This window comes from Dermacentor andersoni, chromosome 4, assembly GCF_023375885.2.
Source record: "Dermacentor andersoni chromosome 4, qqDerAnde1_hic_scaffold, whole genome shotgun sequence".
In the NCBI taxonomy this organism is placed as follows: Eukaryota; Metazoa; Arthropoda; class Arachnida; order Ixodida; family Ixodidae; genus Dermacentor; species Dermacentor andersoni.
The window spans coordinates 22871148-22898123 of record NC_092817.1 but is presented as its reverse complement, the minus strand read 5'-3'; the positions used below and the strand labels follow the sequence as shown (position 1 = coordinate 22898123).

The following is a 26976-nucleotide window of genomic DNA, read 5'->3' as shown; positions in this document are numbered from 1 at the left end:
TTTTGTTAAATATATTCTGTTCAAACTGATACTTGTCAGTGCTTACATATATATTCTATATGGTTGTCTTAATTGTTGTGCTAAACAAACATAATTACTTTCTATGTTCGCTGTTAATACATACGTACTATAAATGTGTAACCTGATTAGTTAGACCACGCTCTTCTCGCTGTGTTCTCTTTCTAAAGGGCACGGACCCAGTCGAGCTTGTAGGCTTTCTGTCCGCGCTCTTAAACATCATGTCGTGTTTGTTTGTTTGAAGCTTAGTTGAATAGCATAGCACACGACGTTTCAGACAAGAGTATGCTCTCTGCGCATGCGCGCATTCCGTCATCACTTTCGTAGCGGCGCTCCGCTAGACGGCGCGGACCTTATAGTGTTGGTCAACGCTCCTGAGATTGTTTAACTCTCGCAGAGCTGTTCCGGCTCCTTTCATTTGCCAAGGCCGTACATGCACGTTGCTTGACAACATGCAGGTGTACGAGACGCACGCAGCCGGCTTCGAGTTCTGGGTGCTGGACGAGGCGTTCGCCCTACACCGAGGCATGCAGAACCACCGGGCCAGGGGCTACTGGCGCGAGCGTCAGAACGCGCTCAACCAGCGGAAGCTGGCGAGCTTTAAGCGAGACGTGAAGAGAAAGTACCAGGTCACCGCCACCAAGACGACACTCCCTCCGGCCACCAAGCCGTTGCTGCTGTGACAAACGTGCATTGTGGTGCTTCCTTTCATTTGGATAGTGACGGCAGCTCGTGCGTGCGACCTTTCGGTGAACAAGCCAGAGTGGAAGGAATTCTCTTTAGGCAGTTGACTCGGCCGGCGAGCGTGCGTGTGTTGTGGCCGACAAGCATCGAACGGGGGTTGGATTATGGGAAAGGTCGTCTGGCTAAGTGATGGAACCGCGAGTGTTTGACATGTTCGCGGGTCGCGTCAAAAAAGAAAGAAAGCAAGAAAGAAAGAAGGAAAGAAAAAAGCCCTTTCCGGAACGCGCTTCCGGGATACGTGCGTACCCCCTTATAAGAACACAGGTAACGGGGAACAAGCAATCCTCGTGATACAGGGATCCACGATCGCCATTATATATTTGTTTTCAAGAGTGATGTGTCTTCCGCGATAGGCAAGGGGAAAGAATGATTCGGGGGTTGACGGATGGGCACCGGCTGCCAGAGACCGGTGGAGGATTCGCCATGTTGTTACGGGGACTTTTGATCGCACCCCACATTGCTTCCACATTTCGCATGAAGCAGTACGAAGCTCTATTCGTAACAGTTTGACGCTCGAGCTGCAGTAAGCGTTGCCGTGGGTGCCGCAGCGAGCCACCAGGCTCCGTACTATGGAGGCCAATGCGCACTACAGGCACGAAATTCCGAAATAAGTGCTTCACCGTGGTAGCTATTTTAAATACTCGAGACGAAGATGAAGGAAGGGTGGTGCTTCTAACGCTTTTAGCCAGCCAATGCGCCGCTTGATGTTCGTACGAACGATGCTCGTGTGCCCCGTAAGGCATCGCACATTTCAATCGGAAGGTTTTTTGCAGGGTTTCGTAGCATTTTGCTTCCGGATAGACTTGCATCGTCGCTGTGTGGCCAATAAGACGTAAATAATTGTTGAACCTTCTCTGTCTACGGGTACGTGCTTACGGGAATATCGAGCCTGCCTATAACGAACCAAAATACTTTGAATTATTCTCTATGCCGAGCAGCAGAAACATCCGTTTGGAAATCCGACGTTGAAGTCTGAGTGATTTGGCCACGCATGTCGAGCTCCGTTCGCCGGCACCGTCGATATATCGAGTCACTCGCTGCCCGCGACCCCGTAAGGTACGCGTTTCCTCCGCACAGCCGTGCACCACACTGATGCTGCCCGAACGATCGACTGCGCCCATTTTTCTCGCCTGCATGACGCTTGACTTAGACGCAACCCGACCGTTCACAACGTAATGTACTGTTTGCAGATGGCTGCTACCCGTTGGTGAGTGAAACATTGATCAGGGTTTATGAAACAAAACCGAACAAGCTTCATTCGGCATCGACAGCCATCGGGTGCCCTGTCGCATATGCCTCGAGCACTGACTGAGAATGTTAATCGGCAACTACTTGTTTAAGTAGTTCATTAGTGATGATCAGTTACTTCAACTGCCCCAAGTAATGCGCTGCCGAAGAAAAACAACCTTATATCTTTGTAAAGGGTCGCCCTTCCCATTTAATTCAGTACACTGACAGGATACGCAGGGTCCCGCCGCTCAAAACGCATTCTGAATGTTCTGTATGCAACGTTTGTAGGGATTGAAATAAGCTGAGACGGGTGAACGCTTTAACCGCATGCTACATCGAATGCGACATGTGCGGGCTCAAGGATATTTGTATTCATGTAAGAAGCAAGCCTCAACTATACGCAGTTACAACGGCGAACCGAAACGGTCTAGTGGCGAGGACTATTCTCTGACGTCGCTGCAGCGTCACCACATTGACTTCGCCGTTGCGCATCTGTGGAGACTTGCTAGTGATTTCACGCCAAGGAGCCTCAGTGCGGTGAGCATGAACTCTTGCATCTTGTCGTATTTCTCGTATTGTTTCGAAACGTATACGTTTTTCTACGGGCGATTTTGCATCGACAAGTGGTATGCTCTTTTGGCTCAACAAAGTGGCCATTTCGTGATCACTCCGGCAGGATTCGTCATTATCGCACTTTATCGACTATAGTGCAGCCCATTGACGAAACATTTTCTTCGCGCCGGTTTCCGTCCTTGCATGCATGATTCTCGGAGACTGGAAGTTTTTTTTTTCGCATTTCTAATTTCTCATGGAAAATTTAACACTTCCTCATTAAATGTGTTCTTGCAATTACACCGAGGCTCCTCCCTGCGTCCTGCGTAATATCTGCAAGTCGTATTTTCCTTGATTGCCGTCAATGTTCCCTCGCTGTTTGCGCATCTCGCATATCCATGCGCCACAAAGAGAGTTCAAACATGTCGTATGTTACGTGCTGCGCGAGAAATTGCGAGAGATATCGACAACGAAAACCCGAAAACGTTCATTGAAAAGAAAAGGAAGAGATGATGTATACGGGTGCACAATTTTTGCGTCGCTTGTAATACTCTTCGAATGCATGTACCAGGTAGCTGCAGATGGTCCATGTTTGCTTGTGGGCCCGTTCATATTTTTGTTCTTATCTCCGTTTTGTAATAATCGCGGCTTTCTTGTCAGGTACGTGTCTGCACAAGTGTGTGCGGAGGCATGTTCTGAACATCTCTAAAAAAACTGATGTGCCTTGCTGACTACATAAGTCTGGGATACGAAGTGTCCCACCGTTTGTAGGCTTGGTAACGAGTGCAGCACAAGTGCGAGATCAGGATAAGTAACAGTGATTAAAGCTACAGCTACAGCGTCGCAGCTTGCCTCTGCTATTATCAGTTGTGCTCCTCGCGACGCTTGCATGCACTGCTCTTGCCAAATTCAAGAACTGTCCTTTTTTGAAACTCGTACGCGCCCGGAATGCACGCGGTGCCGATGACGTCAATTGTAATTTGGCGGACATTATCGTATCGTCGCTTATTCAGAAAGATATTGCACCGCTAGAGCTCCATGAAGTTAACATGTTGATCGTTTGCTTACTTTTGGATGCGATTTATTCAACATGCATCAATAAGCAGTCAATCCACGGGCTGACTGTCAAAATTCGCGGCTTCATGGGGAACTGGTGCTGAATTCAATTTTGCGCTGGTGTCGCCACCTGTGTTTCGTTTGTACGTCATTTACGGCTTACCAAGCCTGTGCTCACGCTATACACACGACAGACTTGCTCGGTAATGCAGATCAATGTATTCGGCCATTCTAGCATATAGTTCAGTATTCATTAATACGGAAATGCCCGGCATTATACACGGCCGAGAGTTTAGCTGTGGGATTTGAAAACCGAACGGTAATTGATTAAGGTGTCTGTGCAACGTTAATTTATTGTAGTGCAAATGATTGCGTTTGATGAGGATAGCTTCCGAGCACTCCTGCGCAGCGCATACTGCGCAATAACTGCCGCCATATCATGAGATTGCAACCAAGTGCCACGGATTTGATTGCTTGCGCCTCTGCCTCCTGTGAAACGGGAACAAAGAAAAAGCAGTACTGCCGTTTGCTACCTAAATTAATTGGTGCCTGGTGCTCTGATGATTGCCTCATGTTTTGACGACGTGGACATGCAGAGGACTGGCCAAGCGTGTCTCGTCTCTCGGCCGTTTTTCTCCATAATTTGTAGGAGTGAAGATGAAGTGTCGAATGGAGCAGGGGGCTGCTGCTTATTTATTGCGCTGTGTACACGCACGTGCTCTCGCAAATTGTCGCTCTCTGAAACGGTATACAAATCGAAACGAAGAGTAAAGATGACGAAACTAATACAAAACAAAGGAAACCCACAAACCGGCTACGTAGCTTATGTATCGATTGCTTCATAGGTGAAATAAAATGTTATTTGTTTACGAGTGCGTACGTTTCACTTACGACGTCCGTATCACCTACAACGGAGAGAGCTGCCAGAGCCCTCGGAGATACGGCATATTGAATTCGCGAAAAACAAGACACCGTCCGCCATACTTAGCAGCTTAAGCAACATTATTTCTGCTCCGTGCGCAAATTTGATCCGACATTGGCTACTGTCGCAGCGGTCGCCTCGTTATCACACCAATCGCTATATATAGCTAATCCTGAGTGGCGGCTAACCGAACGCGGGCCAATTAGGAAACGCTCTTAAGATGAGCTTTCTATTCTGCAAGAACTCGGGACCCAATATAAAATGATGCATAACGTAAATTGTGCAGCCGCATGCCGCGAGTTCATTTTGTTCATCAGAATTCACTGATGATGCATTCCTAAATGCCAGGGATGTCCGAATAGTAAATGTCCAATGAGATCGCGAAATATATACTAGGACAAAATCAAAGGCACAAGAGAAGACACAGCCGCTTACTGGCAACTGATGGTTTATTCGAAAGGATAGAAACTTTAAAAAACGCGAAATGTCATACATCTTCAAAAAGAGCAGGTAAAAACAGATAAAATATTTGGTGTTACGCCCTCTAAAAAATCTGCCACGTGTTAAGACACACCTTTAAAAGCCACTTTAGTATACTGAAGCGCACTGGAGGCGTGGCTGACACACCCGTTCCACTTTTTTCTTTATCTTGTGGGCTTCTATTACCTCTCTTGTCGTTTGATCTTTGTGCTTATATAAGACTGTCGTTTTCCCGCCGTGGTTGCTCAGTGGCTATGGTGTTAGGCTGCTGCGCACGAGGTCGCGGGATCGAAACCCGGCCACGGCAGCCGCATTTCGGTGGGGGTGAAATGCGAAAACACCCGTGTACTTAGATTTAGGTGCACGTTAAAGAACCCCAGGTGGTAGAAATTTCCGGAGTCCTCCACTACGGCGTGCCTCATAATCAGAAAGTGCTTTTGCCACGTAAAACCCTATAATTTAATTTTTAAGATTGTCGTTTTTTTTTTTTTTCCACATAGGGTGCGCACTTATGCGACTTGCAGTCTATCGTATGCGTTGCGAGATGCGTGTGTGCAGTGCCTTTTGCGAAATTCAAATGCTTCTTTAGCCTGGTGTTGAAACATCTGCCGGTTTGGCCAACATATGTGTGCCCGTACGAGATAGGCACGGAACACACTTCTGAAGTTGAGCAAGAAACGAATTTGTTTGCGTGGTTAACACTATAACTGAACCGATTGCTTACATATGTAGTACAGCTGCTCAATCTTTCAACAGCTGTTGAAAGATTGATTTGACAGATTTAGTAGCTGAAAGACGATATCGTCTGCGTACCCGAGTACCTTCCGCACAGTGCCACACAAGTTCGGTACCACACAAGCCCTGTGTACACTGGACAAGAAAATATGCCTAATTGCTGGTGCCAACTGCGACCCAACACATACTCCAGATATCTGGACGAAAACATTGCCATACCAAGCTACTAGCGTGAAGTGAAAATAAAAGCCTAACAGCTCGAGAAAGGGCGCAACAGAGATAACAGAGGCGTTGCGAAAAAGCGGCTCGTCATTATCAACCACTACGCACTCCCGAACGCTCTTTTAACAACTGTGCATGTGGAATCGAGTAATACAGGTCCTCTACGTCGATTCCGGGCTGAAAGCGGTGCAGCTCTGAGGGTTCTGCTTCACTAGATAATGAACAAGGGCACCGGAGCTCAGAATCACAAAAGGGTCGACAACGTGAAGTGAGTCCAGGTGCTTCTGGAGGCAGCTAGAGACGACATAACGCCATGAATCGCGCCTGGAAACAATAGCAGGGAACGGCATGGACGGCTTGTGCGTTTTAACAGCGAAGAAGACATCCAAGGTGGGGCTCTTGGCTTTCTTCACTTTCGCCGACAGGCAAGACAAATTCAGGTCAATGGCCTGCTGTTTAACGAGTGCTAGCCATTTATCGACTGACCGCCTCACAAGCCTTTCCCGCAAAAGTGCCTACGGGCATTATAACGAACAAGCCTTATTAGAAGATTATCTGTCGCAAACTCCGAGGCTCTAACTGTCGTCTCTTGGCCCGAGAGGAGGGGGAGGACGAGAGTTGTTGCGTACAGCAGGCGGACCTAGCATTGCAAAAGGTGTTAAGCTAGCTATCAAACCTGGTACGGTCTGAAACACTTCGCAGTGCAGCTAACAACACCAGGTATCAAAAGCAATATATTGAAGGGGCAGTGCAATATGACGAAGACAGAAGGCAGGAACACACAGGGCAAAAGCAGTTGTATCAAAAGCAAGTTGACACAGAGCCCGATACATTGCGCATTTTCCAACCCATGACGACCCACATGGTTCACCATTTACTTTCCAACCCTTTATCGCGGAGGAACTTCAGGAGGAGCCGAAACACCCATCTCCTAAATACGAGCATATGTACCGTACACTGGGGTGCACGTTAAAGAATCCCACGCGGTCAAAATTAGTCCGGAGTCCCTCACTACGGCGTGCCTCATAATCAAATCGTGGTTATGGCACGTAGGACCTCAGATATCTTTTTTTCCTAAATATCCCATGTCCTCGCGGGAAGAAATTATCACTCGCATTTGACTGTATATAGACGTCTTGCGCTTCAGTACGTCTATTAATCTCGGCCCGGCGTATGGGGCATTATCAAGGTATTTTTTTCGGTGCCTGCCTCACGTGTTACCGTGATTTACGACTTCTTTGTTCGCTTTTGCTTTTCTTGTCACTAACCGGGTGCACGTCATGTGATGTCCAACCCCCGTGTGACATAAAAGTGTGGCGTAAAAGATGAAGCCGCCCTTGCACTTTGCTCTTCCCACGAGCGGATCCCGATTGGCGGCTCCGCAAAGCGCGTTTGTACGTATAGTCACTTCGGCCGCAGGGGAGGGACAGACCGCTTCTGCGCGCGGTATGGCGCATCATTATTTTACGCCGCACTACTAGGTCACAGGAGGGTTGCATCACGAGCCACGCTTTGAGGTGCTGCGTGCGTAATCGCGTAAATTGCACGAATGATTTGACGCTATAGTTATTTCGGTCTGTATACATGGCGATCTTGAAGAGTAAAAGCACAGAAGTAGACTGCTGTGACGCCTACCTTCAGCTTTACAACATAAACATGTGCCGTATTGTTTGTAGCTGAGAAGTAATGCACTTAATTCGTTTGTTTATTGAATAGATTGCTTTTATTTAACAATGTCCGCATGATTTTATACTTCATCTGCATTTACGTGACTCGAATAAATTTTATAGTATTCTTTCTGATTGTTCGAAGTAAAAAAAAAAAAGCGCTGTGTAGGAGCAGTGTAATCTCTAGCAAAGGAAAAACCGTTGCTCAAGGCGATTCGTTCCACATAAGTTATATTTGGAAAACGGAGCTTTCTTGCAAATATGTTCCGCTTACTTATTGCTAGTTATGCGGACGTATCCCCCCCCCCCATATAGGCGAGGGTTTCATTCGCCAATCCACCACACATTGTGTCTTTCCATAGTTGGCGAATTTTCGCGAATGGGCGGCCAGGTTCAGCCCATTACCTAGGTCATTGCTGCTGTTTGCAGTAAAAATATATATTTATTTCATTCGGTTTCCGTCGTGTTATATTAAGATTTATTTAAATATACTGAACGCGCTGTTTGTGAATTAGCAGAACGTCCATGATCACCAGCATCTGGTCGCTTTGCAACGGGAACTTCAGACGCTCTCGCAGGACGAGCAGGCTCCCGTAGACGTATAGTAGTTGCGTATATTCGGCCGAAATCTAATATTCTAAGTAATCAAATATCGTGCTCGCGAGTCAACTACTTTGATACGGAAAGGCAATATTCGATCCGTGTTTGAAATTTAGAATGCTTATGCACGTCTGATTCCTGTAGGTGCCGCTCGTCGCTGAACGTGCGCGACGACGTGGGAAAAGGTCTCGTCAGCGCACCAAGGTTTCATTTCTACGATAACTAACACCTTATATTCTTATCCTGCCACTCTTTTTGGCTTTCTTCTTTGTGTTTCTATCTTGCCGTAAAAAAAAAACAGCTTTGCACTGGAGTGGCATGCAGTGTCGCGACACATTTCCCGCTTGGGTGTCGCATGAGCCGCAGCGCGCACGAATGTCCGCCGTCCTAGCCGCTCTTTTCCACCGGACACCCGAAAGTCGCTTCAGTGCGGTGCCACGCGACGTCCATTTGTGCGCACAGGCTCGGACGTGTTTTAGAGTGTGTGTCTATGGAGCCGGACAAGTGTGTGCCGTGAACGCGCGTGGCTCACTTTGAGAAACGAATGGATCCCCATTATGTGCTCTCTGTGTACCAGCGCTCCCTATATTAGAGCGAAAGGGAAGGGAGGGAGCACTACAGTGTCACGCCACGGCGATGTTCTCGTTCGCCCACTCTGTTTACGCGTTCCCTTCTTTTCTTTCTTTAACGCTCGTATGCGACCGGTTTGTTTAACACGAGAGACCGGTAAGGCCTGTTCCGGTAGTACCGCTGGTATTTTGCCGATTTCAAGACCCACTGCTTTAAAGCAAAGCATTCTTTGCCTCATTCTTGGCAATTTGTGGCAAGTAGGTAGGTAAGTAGGTTCCTGTATCGCCTTGCTTAAACAAAATTAGTGTGCGGCCGATGTGGTATTCGAACTCCTACCGTCGAGCACAGCAGCCTGGCACTCTAACCATTAGGCCACGATGGCTTTTCATTTTTCTTTAGTGCCTTCTTAGCAAAAATACGGACACGCGTACAAAGCAAGTCACTTGGTGGTAAACAATATTAATACATCATTTGGCTAGACTGTACTAAATTAAAAGGCCTTCAAGGAGGCCGCCACAGACACAGAACCGTCAGGCTCCTGAAACTTCACTCTGTCTGTTCAGTCGTGTGCTTTAGGGCCTCATGCGTGCACGCAAGACTTTCAATTAGGTGTTGCGTCGCACAGCTTGCATCTACGCGGACATTTCTGAAATCCACGATGGCACGCAAGCTTCTCTAGTTCCAAAGCTAGCCAGCTCTTTGAAACACTCGGCGCGTTTACCCCGTGCAACTTCGTTGTATCCTTTCCTTATGACAGCTCGCGCTTTGAGGCTATCTCAGGGACCGGCACACTTTGCACAGTACCTTCTATAGCGCCTCGTAGCAGCCAAGGCTACGCAGAAACTGTGCAACGTTGTACAGGCTTCGTGATCACCCAAAGCAGTCAAGTTTTAACTTCTCACCACCGAAGTACAAATTCCATCGTCGTTTCAAAATGCGCCACCTAAAATAGCCATATGTACGTACGTACGACTGTATAACACGTAGTCGCTGATGACGTCACAATCGGAGTATCTCGCTTACGCTCGTCCACTTCCTATGAAGAACCCAACAATCGCCATGCCGTATTGGCTAGAGTCGAATGGTCGGCGTAGATATCTTGCCATCGTCGTCATACGATCACCTACAGCACGATTGTCATCGTGGTGATGTCGTAACGTACACGTACACTTGCGACCCACACACACAACTATATACTCAACTTATACAGGAAGACAATGGTGCAGCTGGTATAGTATTGCGTAAGCACAAACATTGCTGGATAGCCAGGTACCTACAAAATGATTCGCCTAAGTTTCCCGCAGTGCGTGGGATCTGCACAATTCCCGTTTTGTTTTCTTCTCTCAGAAAAGTATCTTATTTCCCTCCTAGTGACGAATGACGGTAATTGTATAGATGTGTGTCGGCGACTGTATTTCATTGACTGGAACCTTTAAATTAGGCTCCTTTACGTAAGCATACGTCATGCCGCCACCGACCAGGTGTTGTCGATAACAGGGAAGGATGGTAAAGGTCCTAATCTTGGGATCATTCTCTTGCTTGTGACGGAGGGTGTTTACAGCGCTCACTTGGTCGAGTTCTCGGCGGACTCACTTGTGTGAATCTGTAAAAGCGAAGCCCGATGCAGAGTACAAGTGAGGCCGTCAAAAACCAAAGTAGTTAAACGCAACGTTGACAATGAGTGAAGCCGATGTCGAAGTAGTTCCTAATTACAAGCGAAAGTTAAAGTACCATGTTAAGATGCTATCGCACTGAAAATTTTTCTAACAGCCAAGAAGTCATGCAGCTTTCTGCTATGGGCATGAAAAAAGGTATACGCGTACTATTTTTTATCGTTTTCTATTTCATGCAGTAAGGATGAAATCTTCTACGAGGTTGCAGGAAAAGGTCTGAAAAAAAAAACGAACCGGTGGAAACCAGGACGAAAACTACTGAAGACACTCTAGACTTTCAACTGAAAGGATGGCATGTGTACTCTCGTTTCTCTTCACTCGCACGCGTATTTCTTTCTTTTCTTCTTCCTGTCTTTCTGCTTCCTCTTTTTCTTTTCGCAGGTACAAGGTTTAGTTCCTACTTCGTCAGTTCTTTTTCTTTCTTTCGACAGACATACACAGACGTCAAAATTCTTTTGCGCTGATGCGGAATGGAGTTTTCTCTCTCAAAAGGGACGCTGGCAAGGATAAAATTGTGCACCGACTCAGATACACTTGCACTCATTGACATCACATAGGTAAAGGGGAAAAAAAGACAAACGAAAAGCAACGACAAGCGAGTACGACACGTGGCCAAAAGAGCACGACCTTTTTTTTTTTTTTTTTTTTTTTTTTTAATCCGCGTGCCTCTTGCTCCTTTGGCTCTTCGGAAATGGGAGGGCGCGATTCGGGCGCCGGAGAAGCCTTTCATCGCTGCCGCCGGCGCAGCTTTCGCCCCGGGATAGGCCATCGCATTCTGAACGCCAGGACGATCTCGGCGTGGAAATGGGAGCCGCGGCTCTATTTCCTCTCCGAAAGGCGACGTAGAGAAAGCCGGTCGGAGATCTTCGCCAGACGAGCCCGCTATCTCGTCGCGCCACGGTGAGGTGTGCTCCTGATCTCTATACGGCATGCCGCCCACCTCTCGCCCCGTCAGTTAATTTCCTTCTGCCTTCCTTTCGGTTCCCGCGGCGAGGCGGAACCGTCTTGCGAAATACAGACGTTCGTGAATCCCGGTGACGCCTCTCTCGCACTCCTCTTTGTGGCGTTCGCTCACTCTCCGGGGCGACCCGCATTGTAGCTTTGCGAACCTGCCGGCTTGGCACCGCACATCTTGGGACCAAGTAAGCTTTCGCAACGACTGAATATACGACGGAGAGCTCTACAACGATTTCAATGGTGTCGTTGCTACCGGTTTTCTGTCCAACAGGCCTAAGTTCCTTTATTGACTCAAGTTAAATGTAATAACTGATGCCAAACATTTAGGGAAGCACTTGTGCGTTTTAGCTCGGGACCGATAAACTAGGATTTTCCTATAAAAATATAAATAGACGCTTAGATCGCACCTGGTGTAAAGGCGGAAGCCACGGCGTAGCACTTGTACGTATTCCTAACGTCTTCATTTCTTTGTCTACACTGGCTGGCAGCGTTTATTCGACTTTCTCTAAGCATGTGAGTATACGCAAAAACGCTCACTCTGGGACACCACTGAACCGCCTTGAACGCAAGTTGTTGAATGTAGGAGACAAAGTAAAATTCTGCCCAACCGTCGAAAGCAATATCTACAGCCTTCACTACTTCTATAAAAAGTTATCCAAAATCGACAAACTAAAAAAAGAGAGAGAAAGCAAGCAAGGAAGGCGAGGAAAGGCAGAAATGTCAACCGGACGAGCGTTCGGTTTGCTACCCTACACTGTGGGCTAGGGAACGGGGAATAGAAAGAGGAAGAGAGAGTGAACACTGTGTGTGCACGCGAATATATATATATATATATATATATATATAAAGAGTCAAAGAGTTTATTCAGACAACGTATGGTACAGTTGCCTAGGGCGCAGACAAAAAGGCAAGTGGATGCCTGACAAGGAGTCTGCGCTATTCTTGCTCCCATTCGAGAGCACAAGACATTCAGCGCATAAAATAAACACTAAACGAGATGGAAATACAGAGTGGTTGGTTAACATTGAAACTGGAGTTCTTTCATATTGAACATTTATGTACAATTGGGAAAATACTGTAAGAAACAACAGAAAAAAAAAAGGAGTGGTCATGCCTGCAGTGACAACAGATACATAGTAATGCTATTTTTGAAAGCTTTGAATGATTTACTTTCCTGGATAATGTTTAGAGCAGGATGGTGATCGTTTAAAGAACTGAAAATTCTGTAGCTTAGTTTCTGGGTGCCGCAGTTCGTACGTATTTTTTCATTATTATAACACAGGTTTCCCCACAACCACAGGAGTTGCAAGTCGGGCTGTCGGCCATTCCAGTACTGCAGGAGTAAGCGTTCGTAAACGCCACTTCCAGTCATAAACACTACAGAAACATTGCTTCGCAGCAGGAAAGGCTAGATTGCACTTGCTGCAATAGTGAGCTTACACATTACACGGCAATTTGAGACTAAAAAAATGAAATGGAAGCACGCTGCTTACAACTGCATAATTCCGCGCTAAAAACGTATTGCAGTTCCGTAAGCTGGATCTACTAGAAATGTTTGAACCAGACAAATATTATGAGGCACTCATTTTTATGTTTATCGTAATTTTAAAAAATCGCGTGTCGCAGATAACGTATAGTTCAAGTCCTTGAGCTGGATTACTCAGAGAGGCGGACATTACTTGCACGAGAAATCGAAGCATATATTGTTCAACTAGTTTAAAATATCACTAATTAACTTATTAATTCATTATTTTATGGCACATGTTGTAATTTACGAATTGTAGCCGGTGAGCTTGCAAGGCGTACACACTTACAATGAATTTCCATAATGGCACCAGTTTGGAGCACGTGCTGGTGGGCGAGTTGGTTATACACGATTACAACGAAGGCGCCAAATAAAACAACGGACGAAGGAAGTCGACACGGGACAACCTTCGTCCGTTGTTTTATTTGGCGCCTTCGTTGTAACTAGTTTGGAGATGTGCGCCATCAAACTCGCCGTAAAAATGAACTCTTGTTCCACTTACCTTTTTTTAGAAAAACGCTGTTTTGTGCATTGAAGCACAAAACTAACTGGAACGCCCATGTATTTCGTACCACACTTTGGGAAACAATACCTGGAAACTAGTATCATCCTGGAAATTCATTTTAAACGGATACATCTTGCAAGCTCACCGCCTGCAATTCGTAAAGTAATTACCGGTGCCGTAAGTTCCGTAAAGTGCCGTAATTAATTAAGAAGTTAATTAGTTGAAATATGTTTCGATTTTGTCCTAGTAATGTCTGCCTCTTCGAGTAACCCAGCTCAAGGGCAAGAATTATACTATCTACCACAGGTGTGTTTTTTTTTAATTCCGGGAAACTTAAAAATTATCACCCGGTATGTCACTTTACAGATTACTTAAAATGTCTACTTTATTTACAGATATACAAAAAGTCGCATCCACATATTAGCGGCAAATTCCAGGCCTGCGTATATTATGTCGATTTTGTCTGCTCTGGAATTCGTAATTTGTGCAGTTCACAGTACTGTGATATCTCATTCCATTGAGGAGTTATGAGGCGGTATTCGTAAATAAGGTACTTGTTTCCTTTTTTTTTTTTTGCATTTTCGGCAATAACAAATCTGCTCCTAACAGCCGGTATATCATAACTTTCTTTTCTGTGTTATAGCAAAGTTAGTCAGAGTCGATTCAGTGGATGCCGAGCAGAACAATCGCTTCGTAATCGCGTATTTGGATAGGAGAGCCCGATGTGAGGCCTCCTTTTAAGCAATGTTCCTTCGTCATCTAGAACGAAATATATACATCGACTAAGTAGACATTTTCTCGACGCGGCGGCTTAGTAGCTACGGCGTTGCGCTGCTGAGCACGAGGTCGAGGGCTCGAGTCCCGGCCGCGGCGTCTGCATATCGATGGGGCTGATGTGCAAGAACGCTCGTTGTACCGTGCATTGGGTGTGTTAAAGAACGCCAGGTGGTTAAAGTTTATCGGGAGTCTCCCACTACGACGTCTCTCATACTCGTATAGCTCCGGCATCGCTTTCGGACGTTAAACTCAATCAATCAATCAATCAATCAATCAATCAATCAATCAATCAATCAATCAATCAATCAATCAATCAATCAATCAATCAATCAATCAATCAATCAAATCAGCGTGTATATTTATACTCAAAGGCCACGACTCCTTCGCTTTGAACTGCCTGTCACAGCCCAAGTCTATTCAACCTGAGCCACCCACCGTCATCAGGTTGAGGACGTTTCACTTCACATCGACAGGCCCGTTCTCCATCCCTGTACAGAGTAGCATGTCAGCGGTTGTATATGCGCCGGCAAAAATATGTTTTTCTAATAAAGAGCATCAGAGCATCAGAGCATCTCTCTCTCTCTCTCTCTCTCTCTCTCTCTCTCTCTCTCTCTCTCTCTCTCTCGCACACACGTCGATGGCGTAAGATCTTGCAGCTCTTCGTGCCGCACTTAGCCTCATCGGTGAAGGACAATCTCGGAGATTGTTAGCGTCCTGTGATTCGAAGGTGGCACTGTTTACTATCAGCCCTGCGGCTAACATCGATATGCTTGAAGTCAATAAACCAAGATGTAAATCAAAAGTTTTGTTTGGTTCGAGGAAAGAATGCGGGTAACGGGAAAAAGCTGCGAAGCCACAGCTAGAATATTCCCAGCTCCCTATATAACGGCAGCGGCCGAATCCGCCAAGCTTTTAGTTCGTGAGGGATTTTTACCATTGGCCGGCCACCTTCGCTAATATTATGTGCGGAATCAAGATTGGCTGGAGCTTTCTCTTACGAACAATTCTCTCGGAATAGCTTTTTATTTAATATATGAGGCCTAGTTCCGCATCGTGCGACACTCACACGCTGCCTATCCCACATGTACAATGCAACTTAAAAAAATTTAAGCAACTGTGGAAACTTAAGAAGGGGAAAGAAATTAAAGGACCGCAAAGCAAGAGCAAATGGTTTAAATGTCACAAAAAGGTAGGACATATAAAGCAAAACAAGAACTAGAAAAATAAATAACAAAAAAGCGACGAGCACAGCCATACAAAGAACAGAAAGAAAAGTAAAATAAGGGAAAACAATAAACGAGTTTAAAACATCAGTTTATGCTTTAGACTATCACTTTGTAAGAATAACAACATCGACAAATAGTGCATACCAACTCTCAAACACTCAAACACCGTCTTCAAAAAGGGAAGGGTGGGATAACGGGAGGCGAGGAATGAAGAAAAGACAGGCATGTTACTTTCGTGGCGAAAGAGATTTCCGTTATTTTGCCCGACAGAAGACCTCATGTCATTTTTCAGAGGCTTCCAGGTGACGGTAGTGCGACATCGTGGAAAGCGAACACAGCTACAACAACATTGCTCGGTCTGCTCAAGACACTACAGAAGAATCGGCCCTTTGTCAAAGACGTACATAACTTCGGAGATTCAATTACCTTTGCAAAATTACTGACGTTAACTGGCCTTGTGCTGACGTCTTATGTCTCCATCTACCTTTTCCTCGCCCTCACTGCATTGTAGACAACAATATCTTCTGTTCGAATTAATATTTGCGGCTGCATTCTTTCTTTCTTTTTTTTTTTCATGTTCTTGTGAGCGCGAGGTCGTCGGGTTGATTATCAGCGGCCACATGCTGGTGAGGGCGGAATGCAAGAACGCTCGACGCAGGGTATCGAAACTATATTGTTTCTGTCTTTCATCGGAACAGAAAATTGGGCGAGTTGGTATAGGTTGACTACGTTTAACTGCTTGCGTGCGTGCGTGAGTGCGTGCGTGCGTGAGTTCACACACACACGTGAACGAACCACATGAAGCGGCGCCAGACAACGCTGAAACTCATTCAACCCGTCCCTTCGCTCAAGGTGGAGCAGGATGCCGCTCTGTTTCCTGCAGGATGCCCACCGCTGCAGTCGCCGGGAAGACGAAATTCCGGAAAGCCAAAAGTCAAACCGAAGCTCGCGCATCTGGCTGCACGCTGCGGAGGCATCGCGTGACGCTTTCCTTTTGACTTTCACTCGATGGCGTTTCCGCTATCCGTCGCGTCAGCGCCCTCTGCATTTGTATACGCATACCTGCTGATCGTCTGGCGTTCAGCGTCGGCGCTAGCGTGGCGGAAGCTCTGTCGCGCCATGCACTCGCGCTTCCGCAGCTTCAATGAACACGGACATATATGTTCCGCGTCGTGCAATGCGAGAGCGGATCGCGCAATGTCCACTTCCGCTCACGCAATCGCAAACTACCGGGAAGGAGGCTGTGACAGGATATTTGAACTCGGAAAGCGAAATTTTATTCGTTGGCGCTCGAGCTCGCTGTTTTATTCCATATTGTACTTCGACCTCCGGTTTTAATGCACCTGACGTCGTTATGACAGGCCGTTTAGCGAAGTAATTGTTCGTACCTCCTTCGTCCCTGACATCGATTTTTCTCTGCACAAAACAATATATTAGAACATAATAATAATGGCCGCCGTTAAACTTTACTTCCGAAGAGCAATTCATTGCGTGAACGAGTTCCCAGTCACCCACGTTCTACCTCAATTACCCAATTTTGCTGATAGCTGGAGAGCGATTTGTCTCGGAGCTAATCAGGTAAATATGTCCGCTTATCTACTCTGACCATGCTAATTTCTTTTGGTGCTTATGTTGTTGTGCAGCTTGGTAATTGCGTTGTTCTTGCTTTTGTGACCTTAAATTTGCGGACGGTTCATGCCTTGACACATGCGGGAAGCACAGGCGAAAGAAAGAAAAAGCGAGAACTGTCGGATTTCTTTTCTTGCTTCTTTTTAATATTGTTTTTCTGCGTTGTTTGAAGCTCGAAGTAAGAGATGGCGAAGCAGGGAGGGGGTGCGTCAGAAATGCCTTAAATATGGGAAGGTGATGGGAAATTCCTAGTCATTTGCCCTCTATTTCAATATTCACGTGTGAAATTGGTCACATAGAATAATCCCGCAGGCTTCGTTCACACGAGCTCGTGTGTGTGTGTGTGTGTGTGTGCGTGCGTGCGTGCGTGCGTGCGTGCGTGTGCGTGTTCGTGTGCGTGTGTGTGTGTGTGTGTGTGTGTGTGTGTGTGTGTGTGTGTGTGTGTGTGTGTGTGTGTGTGTGTGTGTGTGTGCGTGCGTGTGCGTGTGCGTGTGCGTGTGTGTGTGTGTGTGAGAGAGAGAGAGAGACCGGCAAGAGAAGCGATGGTCAATGTTTTCATATACTGATCCGTGCTTCCGATGCATGGTGATGCCCATATAGTGACACTCTTTGTGTGCTGGGACTTGTGTTGACGTATCTATAGTGCCTTATTGATATTTGTTGATGTGGATTCCTTTAAAAATTTTCTTGTTGTTTACTTTCCTTCTTTGTTTATGTCTGAGTAGTGTACTCGAAATATTGGAATAGCCTACCTTAAGGAGGCCCATCTCCCCTGTTCTCGGACGTTTAAAATAATTAAAAATATATATTCATTAGGAATCGAGTATGTTGTACAAAATGATAATATACGTTATCACAATTGCAAAATTCTTGCAATGACGAAAGAAATGTAAGCGTTATGAGAACATTTGAATAGGTTTTTAGCTGGGGTCAACAAATACAAAAGGAAAATTAACTTAGGAGCATGGATTGAAAAGGAGAATACGGCTTTCTTCCACCCACAACTCCCCTTGCCAATATTTAATTATATTTCGGCGACTATGTCCACGTACGATCCTTTTCTGTTGTTTCACACTGCCTTCCGGTTTTCGCCCAGTTGACTACGAAGTATAAACAGCCACACAGCCCTCGGTCCCTATTTCTTGTGTAGTCAGGGACGGAAAAAAAAGAAGAGAATCCTTCCGGGCGAGTATTTCTCATGGCCATCGGCATTAACGACATCAGTGTTGACGTCAACATTTTGGAACAATAATTGGGGTTCCTCAAGGTAATTTAAAGTTTCGTTTAAAGAATTGCGCTGCTGTATTCCGCAGTTAAGTTTTTATATCCAAATGGTATAGCGATGACTCTTATCTTTGCGTTGTTCTTGCAATGCACCTGGATCTACTGAGCATCTATCTATTCAGCCACCGATTTTGAAGACAAAGAATTCCATTTTGCTAATTTGAGCTAACGCTAACTTCGCCAGCCATTCTCTCCTTTGGGACATCTTCATGGGAATTCAATCACAGGGTCGCCTTCGTTGCAACCACTTACTAACTTACTACATTTCCCAAATTATGTAGATTCTTTAATTTTATTTCTTGATCTAATTTATTTTTATTTCAAGATTCATTGTAGCTGTCTTCTCACTGCGTCATTTTTTTTGTTATTGTTGTTGCCAATCATATTCTAATATTCTAAATTTTATTTTGGTCATAAAGGTATTTAAAAAACACACGTTTAAAACCGCCTACTTCTTCGCCAGTCCCCCGCAGTGGGTAAGAACCATTGTTGGGAAACAAATTAAGAAAAGAAAAGAGGGAGAGATGGCCGTATCGAACATGGCGGGTTGTTCCGCCGCTCTAGTGCAATGTACGAAAATTGAGGACGAGTCCAGCTGCGGTGGCGTGGAAGAGGAGGGCGAGTCGCTGGACGTCACCGCTGATCAGGCCGCCCTGGTGAACACGCTGTCCAGCAGCGTTCTCGAGTGCGCCGGGGAACAAACGGCGGCTGATGCTAACACGACGGCGTTGTACAGGACACTGCACGCACTCAGAGTAAGTGGTTCCTTAACCGCATTGTAATTTTCTTTTTTCGTGTATGCCTTTTGTGTAGGCGCTTTTAAATACGTAAACAATTCTATGCATTCCGAACCAGGAAACCTGTGCGTCCGTCCGTCACGTAAGACGAATCGCTGTAGAGAAATTAATGTGTAACACAAAATACACTCGAAAGCAAAAACGTTGGCAGTGGTGAGTTCCGAACCTACGACCGCACGCTTGGAGGCCGAGTGTCTTGCCCAATGGACTAAACACCCACGCTTGCATAACGTTATAAGGTGAAAACACCTGAATCATATGAACGTGTTGTACCGGCGGTACAAAACAAAGGCCAAAGGAAAACAGTTTCTACGAAGGCTTTCTTGAAAGCTTTGGTGATGGGCGAATAAAAGCCATCTCTAGAACCACATGTAGAGCCGACTTAGAGCATTGTAGACGTCAGGAAAATTCCGATTTTTGCGAAAATTTAATGCCAAGCACACCACATCCCCGTTGCGCTTCGGTGGCCGCGGGATGCGCCTTCTGTTGGGACGTTCGTTCACCGACCCAAATGCTACCGATCTCTGAGGGCTCATGCGCTCACGTCGCGCAACACAGACAGATAAGCAGCCAGTGAGTTGATAAGGATGATAAGAAGTGATGAAAGGTTAGATGTGTCTCGTCACGCTTGATAATGGTACGCTACGGATGGATAAGGTGCTAAAAAGAGATAAGGGCTTAAAATCAAGAAGTACGTGTTGCTGTTCTGGTCGGGTCATATCGCCCAGTAGACCATAAGAAATTATAGTCGCTTAGCACAAACAAGAAAGTATGAAAGGGGACAAAAATAGCGACAGGGGGGTTTATAGTGGTCGGAACAATTCTGATAAGGTTAATAAGTGCCTATAATAGTTGATAAGGAACGGATCAAGTCCGATAAGGTTGATAAGAGCCGATAAGTGTTGATAAGGGTCGGAGCATGTACGATAATGGTTAATAAAGATCGAATTGATTGTGATACGGTTTATACCGACCGAGAAGGGTTGATAAGGTTTGGATCGAGTCCGATGTGGTTGATAACGACCGATAAGGGTACCTAAGGGTTTGAACTGGTCAGATCAAGTTTCATAACATTGATAATGGCATCGGGATACGTGGAGATGAGCAAGTGACACAATGCTTGCGCATACTTAGACAACTCGCAAAGGAGTCTCTGCGGGAATCTTTTTCTTTTTTTTTTTTTCATTCGTGGAACGCAAACGCTTTTTTAGCCTATAGGTTTCCCGCCAACTTCCCGTAAAAATTTGCAACGGAAGTTGCATCCTCAGGGGTGCGCATTTGGATCTGTGCTCCCGAGTTTAGTAATACGGCAGGCGCTATCCCAAAATATAACAAAATTTCCCGTGCTCTTGTTGCGACGACATAATATTGCTAGTTTAGAACAAAATGGCCTTGTCGTAACCATATATGCTTGCAGCGCTGCGACGTTAACATAACAGATTGCAATGAAGAAATGACTGTCGCTATGACAGAATTTCTTTATCGCAGCGGCTTACGACAGCCGAAATTTGAAAAAAAAAACATTTCTGCCATTATTACTTCTATGTTTCAGTTGTATGTGCCCCCTGGACCGACACTGTAACGACGCGTCGCCCCTTAAGATAGCGTAGCTTCTGCTTTCAACCGCTTTAACAGGTGGTTTCCAGGCAATGGTTTCGCTAAATGTCAGCGATGGCGTCTCAGTAGTTTCCGACACCATATTGTGCGTATCATTGCTTCGGTGTGCAAATACAAATCAGACGCTCCTACACCTTCTGGTCAATCCATTGGTACTTAATTGCGAATAGGCTTTATAACAAAATATTCGATTGATGTTTTGCGGGTTAAATGACACCAATGTGCTGATTTCCGCTTTCCATCTGTATATTGTACCATTTTTCGTGTAATTGTCCGAAGCTTCCGAATTCACTTCGGATCGCAGCAGGTTGTCGAGTGCATCCATCATCTTCGCTTGCCGGTAGGATGCAGTCACAGACAGCGTAACGTGTAACAATGAATATATACAGGTGCCACTTGATGCACCTGTATATATGGTCTGCCTGTATTTAAACCCTCCCTGTAAGAACCCTCAGCAGAGGGTTGACAGTATGAAGAAATAAATAAATAAATAAATAAAACAAGTCTGAAGTATTTCGACGAAAATGGCGACGTGATATAGTATGTTTCGTAGCCAGGCAGCCGTTTCTTCCTAGGTAAGCATACAATACGAAAGATTAACTGCGTAAGGGAAAGCCTGCCGATTCGTGCCTATATTTATTTATTTTTAGCATGTTGCGGATGGCTCACGATTGATAAGGCCTAAAGCTTTCATCGGCGACCACCCAATTAATGTTTTCTATGCCTCATCACGATGCTCTCCACCCAGGTGGTACCGGCGCCCTTGAAAAAACCTCGACTACCACTCCACCGCCCTCCTCGTGCTTCAGCGTTTTCCGAAGCCGACGGCGCGACGGCGCTTTCCCAAGACCGACAGGTATGCATACATGCAACTGATGTGCACAGGCGCTACTCGAGACATGTACACGCGTCAAACGTATCGCGTGATGTACGCGCATTCTACTTGAGTGTACACGTGGTTCCGCGTGGCTCTGGTCAATAGCGCGGTCATTAGTGGTTCCTCGGTGCACGAGCTGGCGTGCACGCATAGCTCTTGCAACCAACAGAAGCTCCGCGCACACACAGACGTCGTGAGAGAGGGTGGCGAGACTAGTGAATCGACCCTTCCCTGCATGGTGGAACACAGCACGGAGAAAGGGGTACGATTAAGGTAAAGCAAAATGAAAAACGCGGGAACTAGCGGAGCAACATTTCTTCCGTCGCACAGAACATTCTTCGGCTAGCCTTTTCCCTCTTTCTTTATCTTTTTATCGACTTTTCTTTGTCCGTTGCTTTACCCGCGCAGTTCACCTAATGGAACGAAGCTCTGCTTACCGTATGGCTAAGGACAAGCAGGCTAAATGGGACCGTGAGGCACCACTACGTCATTTCTGGAAGCCGAACACAGCAGAAAGAAGGCAGCAGGACCTATTGTGCTGCCATTCTAACGACAGCCATTTTTGCCATATTGTATTTTTATGGGGCACATTGCTCTCACTATGTCAAACACTCTTTTTGTAAGGGCAGAAATACTTTACGCGTTACTTCCTGTCGTCAGACACGGTCTGTTTTGTTGTAGCGAAAGTAGTTTCTGTCCTATTGTCGATATACGACACGGGTGTAGTCCTGTCATCGCGACGAAAAAAAAAATCGACATAAATGTTGGACGTTCTCGAGGCTACTTCCTGTCGCCGTATATAAATCTTGAGCTGGGAACCCACACACTGTAGACGAATGCGAGACTTGCTTGCCAAGTCCAGCCTCCTGCGTCCTGCCAGGTTCAGCTGCGGCCTGCAGCCGTTGGCGACGCTGGTGGTTCTCGGGCCTGTTTGTGGCTGTGCGCTGCTACATCCTTCCTGTGCTTCGCTGCCCTGATCGCTGCAGTGGCCGCGGTGATCTTAAAGAGCTCGGACGAGCTGAATCGAAGCTTTGGCGAAGTCGGACGCGCCTTCAAGGTTGGTGAGATGACACCGTGAATCGCTGTGGTCCCTTCAGGAAGCAAATGCTGCCGCGTATGAAAAATACCACGCCCAAGCGGCTCCTCGAATAAGCTGTGAGCGAGTCAAACGGTTCGCGACGTGATTTGCGTCTCTATAGTCTCGCAGCTACTCGAGTTCTTTCCAAAATGGTGTCTTCCGCCTGGCTCTTCACGCATAGAACGCGCTTGAATCTTTAGGACTGCGATGACTGTTGTTCAGCCGATCTGCGAAGCGAAGGCAGCGCTCACCACGCCAGTTGGGTCATCTCGTCGACATTACGCCACAGCGAGTCCTTGAAATGGCTCGCGGATAACTCGTCGAAGTAATGAATGTTTTGTCATTGCTACGGAAAAAACTACCATAACAGCAGTGAAGGTCGCGACGAAAATATTCCCTCAGTAGTGTACACATAATGGGACTCTGCAAAGACACTTGCAATATTACTTAAATCAATAAGAGGTCTAGTATTTGCCGAAAGCTCCTCTGGTCGGGGATGATCATAACACATTTGTGTAAAACACTACGGATCGCATAAGATAGAAGGTTAAAATACTCAGAGACGTTACAGCCAGAGTTACCTAGAACAAGGCTACCGTGCGGGAGCTTAAACGTCTAGCATCGTTACTTCTTTTAACCTTCTCGCTTTATTTTTATGTGGTATCTCTGCGTTTTTACATAACTGTGCTTAAGCAATAAATGTAATAGAGCGTGGAAAGTATTTACCCTGAAACCATTTGAGTTGCTGGAAGAATGCATATCTCTCTAATTGGGTTATGCTTGCGTGGCTTCACTTCTGCGTGTGTTCGGCCAGTATTGGTCGTGAGCAAGTATCTACGAATCGCATATTTATATCTGATGTCCTGCTGGAAAGATTGCTGCGCACTGCACTCCACAGAAGCAGATCACAATCATATCCAAAGATATGATTACGACTCTCGATTATCAACTCATCCCTCCTCCTCTTTCTACCCTCCGAAAGTTGAAAACTAGAAATTTAGAAAACGAATGAATTGACACATACACTACACGGACCCTCCCTCATTTCACGAGCTTCCCCAAGAGGGAAAACGATAGTCATTCTGGCACCGAATGTAAAGGGCGAACATCGTAGATTCGGCATCTACTGTCGACTTTTCTTGCACTGTTCTTCCTCGACTAAGACCAAGAACGTAACAAAACGTCCTAAATCCAACAAAAAACGCACTTAAATTACCGCCAGCTTCTCTAGGTTTCTATGACTCTTGACTTAAAATGAGCTAACGAGCGCCTTAATTCCCTTAGCAAGTGCCTGAGCTCCCTTAACTGCTGCCGCTCCCCAAACAGCCAGAAGCGTTTTACCTCTCGGCCCACCGCCCGCACGCACGGACGCACTCACTTTGCGGAGCCGTAGCGTATCGGCAGCCTTAAGGCAGCACTACTCATTACGGCATAACCCACTTCTTTAACGTGCACAGCTCACATACTTCATCCAGAAGGCCTGGAGGGGCAGCATGTGGCACTTGGCAGTTTGTTTCGGCCTCTCAAAGGATTCCCTCCCAGCGCCTCGGCGAGCCTTGGACGTTCACCACGTTGCACTGATTATGAATCAGACACGCCTGCACCGTGCGTTAAAGAAGCCACACACCAGTGTCGGAGTCTAAATGACGCGAAGCTTGTTTGAGTTCGCGAGGTAGCAAAAGTAGCGGATGACACATCACAGGGTCTCGTTGCCTGTATACAGCCATTAGCTCTCCGTGTCACGAAGACGAAAGCGCTGCATGGTGCTTGTCGAGGGAAGAATGTTAATGAAAGAGAGAAATGCGACACATACATAAATGCGTTTCAGGCCTTTCAATGCCGATTGCGTCACGGTGGCACATACAGTTAAGGGAAATTGTCGAAGAATTGGGCACACACCCAACGAACCCTTTAATACCATGCGCTATTCCATTAAGAGGTCTGTGTGCTTTAGAGATACCCACGAGTCGACATTAGGTACGAGTTTTGTGTCGGTATTCATTGTTTGGTTACGCCGAAGACAGGTGCGCTCGCTATATAGTACTCTTCTGTCAGTCAACATTCCGGCTTTATTAGGTTTTCTTTTCTCCTTTCTTTTAAATATGTAGAAGTGTATTTGACAACAAAATTGCGTCCTTACGTTACTTAGGTACTTACACTAAACCCCGGCAGGTCGGAGGGAGGGATCCATTGGCAAAGAAAAGTTCGCTTTAACGATACACTGATTTTTCTAAATATAATTTCGTTCGGCTGTCACATAGAACCCGATGTGCACTTCTCCTTTCAGGACGAAATTGCTGCGGCACGGCGAGCGGTGCTTGTACCTTCGACGACACGGGACACAGTGTCGTCGAGCAGGACGACGCCGATAAGCGGCAGTGCTTTCGATGCATCCAAGAGTTCGTTGAACCGAACAGATTTTACATTTAAGGCCGACTGATCGCAACGAAACTCAAGTTGCATATATCTGCTGCTGCAGCCATGCAGGCTGCTTGCGCTGCAATGACCTCTGGTCACCCGGCATTCCTGGAGTGTCACGCGATAATTGGGAACGACGACGACGACCACGACGGACTATTAAACGTTTCTTGAATGTTCAAATTTCGTACAGCTGTGGTGTTTCGGAACAGGCATTCGCAAACGTGCGCGGATCTATTATAATAGTAAACCCGCCGTGGTTGCTTAGCTATGGTGTTGGGCTGCTAAGCACGAGGTCGCGGGATCAAATCACGGCCCCGGCGGCCGCATTTCGATGGGGGCGAAAACACCCGTTGAACGAAAGAACCCCAGGTGGTCCAAATTTCTGGAGTCCCCCACTACGGCGTGCCTCATAATCAGACCGTGGTTTTTGGTACGTAAAGCCCCCTAATTAAATTATTACTTGTAGTAAGAACGCAAAACAAACTGCCGCATGGTATCCATACATCGACCAAGGCGATGAGGTTTAAAGGTCGCGATAATTTTTGTTTTACTTCTTTCGTCGGCTGGCGTCCCGTACAGCACATGCGAAGCTAGTGATACAAACAGTGCGCTGTCGTGACCGGTGCCATTCTTCACGTGATACACGCGTGTGGTTCCAACGCAAATGTGGAGGACATACGTGTGCATATTTTGTCGATGGCGCTTAGGCTACGTAAATGCATGGCGATAGCTGTGTCGTCCGAAGTGCCACGCTGCTGGCCCAGAAATCAAGTACAGTGTTTTTTGATTGTAAAGCGTGAACATTGTGAATTTTCGAGAGAAAGAGAACTGTAACTGAACTAACTCTTAGGAATACTATTTTTATTCATGTACACGGAACTTCTGTATCAATTGTCGTTATTGTCGCTATTTATCTTTCTTTTTGTTCCTTCTCCTGTTGTCATAATGCAGAGAAGTCAGCTAGAACACATTGCTTGGTTCAGGCCTATACCTGTAGTTCCTTCGTAAAAATATACGTCTTTAACGCCTGTGATTTATCGGGAAGTTAGGTATAGACGAAGGCAGTTAAGCTGTACGCGAAAACGTGTCCTGCTGCATAGAGCCAGCGTGCTCGTCCCTACGGTTACCGCCGCTCGCTACTCGTCAGAGAAGTCCTAACAAAAACAAGGAAACTTTGGCCTGAAAGTAACGCTGTTCCTAACGAACGACATGGCGGGTCGTAACTTGCGCCAAAGTTCAAAAAGACCGATGACAGCTGGGCGCAACGCTACAGGCCCGAGAGCCCAGCTGCACCACCCCGAGCACAAGAATGACGCATTGAAAAGACTTATAGGTCTAGCGCTTTTTTTTTTCTTAAATTTTCACGTTAAGCAAACTTGCAACAGCTGCAGGCTTAAAACGCGTACGCTTGCTTCGGCACTTGTCCTGGTCGTTGAGACGCGCACAGACCGCTTGGATGTATAGAACACGTTGGTTCCAGTGGAAGTTCACTATACGATAGCAAATTAAAGTCTATAATAGCATCCTTCATAAACAGGCTGGCTATTCCTCAGCCCAAACTATGGTATACAGATCGACCCCTTTCCCAATAATCGGGCGAAAGAGCCATTCTATTCGAATAAACCGTTTATTTGATCGTTCGTTTATTGATAAATGGGCTCGAATGTACTATGCGCATTCGGGAATTCGCTATTTCGAGCATGCTTCACACACGCCACTTTTACAGAAGGCATTAGGTACGCATCTCTGATAGTCTATTGCGGAATTTGTTAAAAACACCTTGTTGGTTTTCTTGGCGTACCGTGAAAAAAGAA

General features: G+C 46.2%; 2 protein-coding genes across 2 annotated transcripts in view; both read left to right on the top strand.

The window, feature by feature from the left end:
* The window catches only part of LOC126535855 (beta-1,4-glucuronyltransferase 1-like), a 40450-nt gene extending 35981 nt beyond the window's left edge, over positions 1 to 4469 (top strand). Inside the window, exon 3 of the mRNA XM_050182693.2 lies at positions 477 to 4469. Coding sequence (XP_050038650.1) covers positions 477 to 701 — 225 coding nt within the window. The 3' untranslated portion in view covers positions 702 to 4469. The remainder of the gene's footprint in view (positions 1 to 476) is intronic.
* A 14404-nt stretch (positions 4470 to 18873) lies between these two features.
* Positions 18874 to 25333, top strand: LOC129386124 (uncharacterized). The gene is made up of 4 exons (XM_055073496.2): positions 18874 to 19127; positions 21535 to 21642; positions 22544 to 22720; positions 25029 to 25333. Exons 1-4 carry the CDS (start codon positions 18897 to 18899, stop codon positions 25179 to 25181), a joined length of 669 nt encoding a protein of 222 aa, XP_054929471.1. The 5' UTR covers positions 18874 to 18896; the 3' UTR covers positions 25182 to 25333.
* The last annotated feature ends 1643 nt before the right edge of the window (positions 25334 to 26976 follow it).

What these genes read in the sequence shown, in the direction of transcription:
- LOC129386124 (XM_055073496.2), top strand. Translation starts at nt 18,897, where the DNA reads ATGGCCGTATCGAACATGGCGGGTTGTTCCGCCGCTCTAGTGCAATGT. An exon ending in GGACACTGCACGCACTCAGA is followed by an intron (nt 19,128 to 21,534) that starts GTAAGTGGTTCC and finishes CTCTCCACCCAG; the next exon opens with GTGGTACCGGCGCCCTTGAA. An exon ending in CGCTTTCCCAAGACCGACAG is followed by an intron (nt 21,643 to 22,543) that starts GTATGCATACAT and finishes GCGTCCTGCCAG; the next exon opens with GTTCAGCTGCGGCCTGCAGC.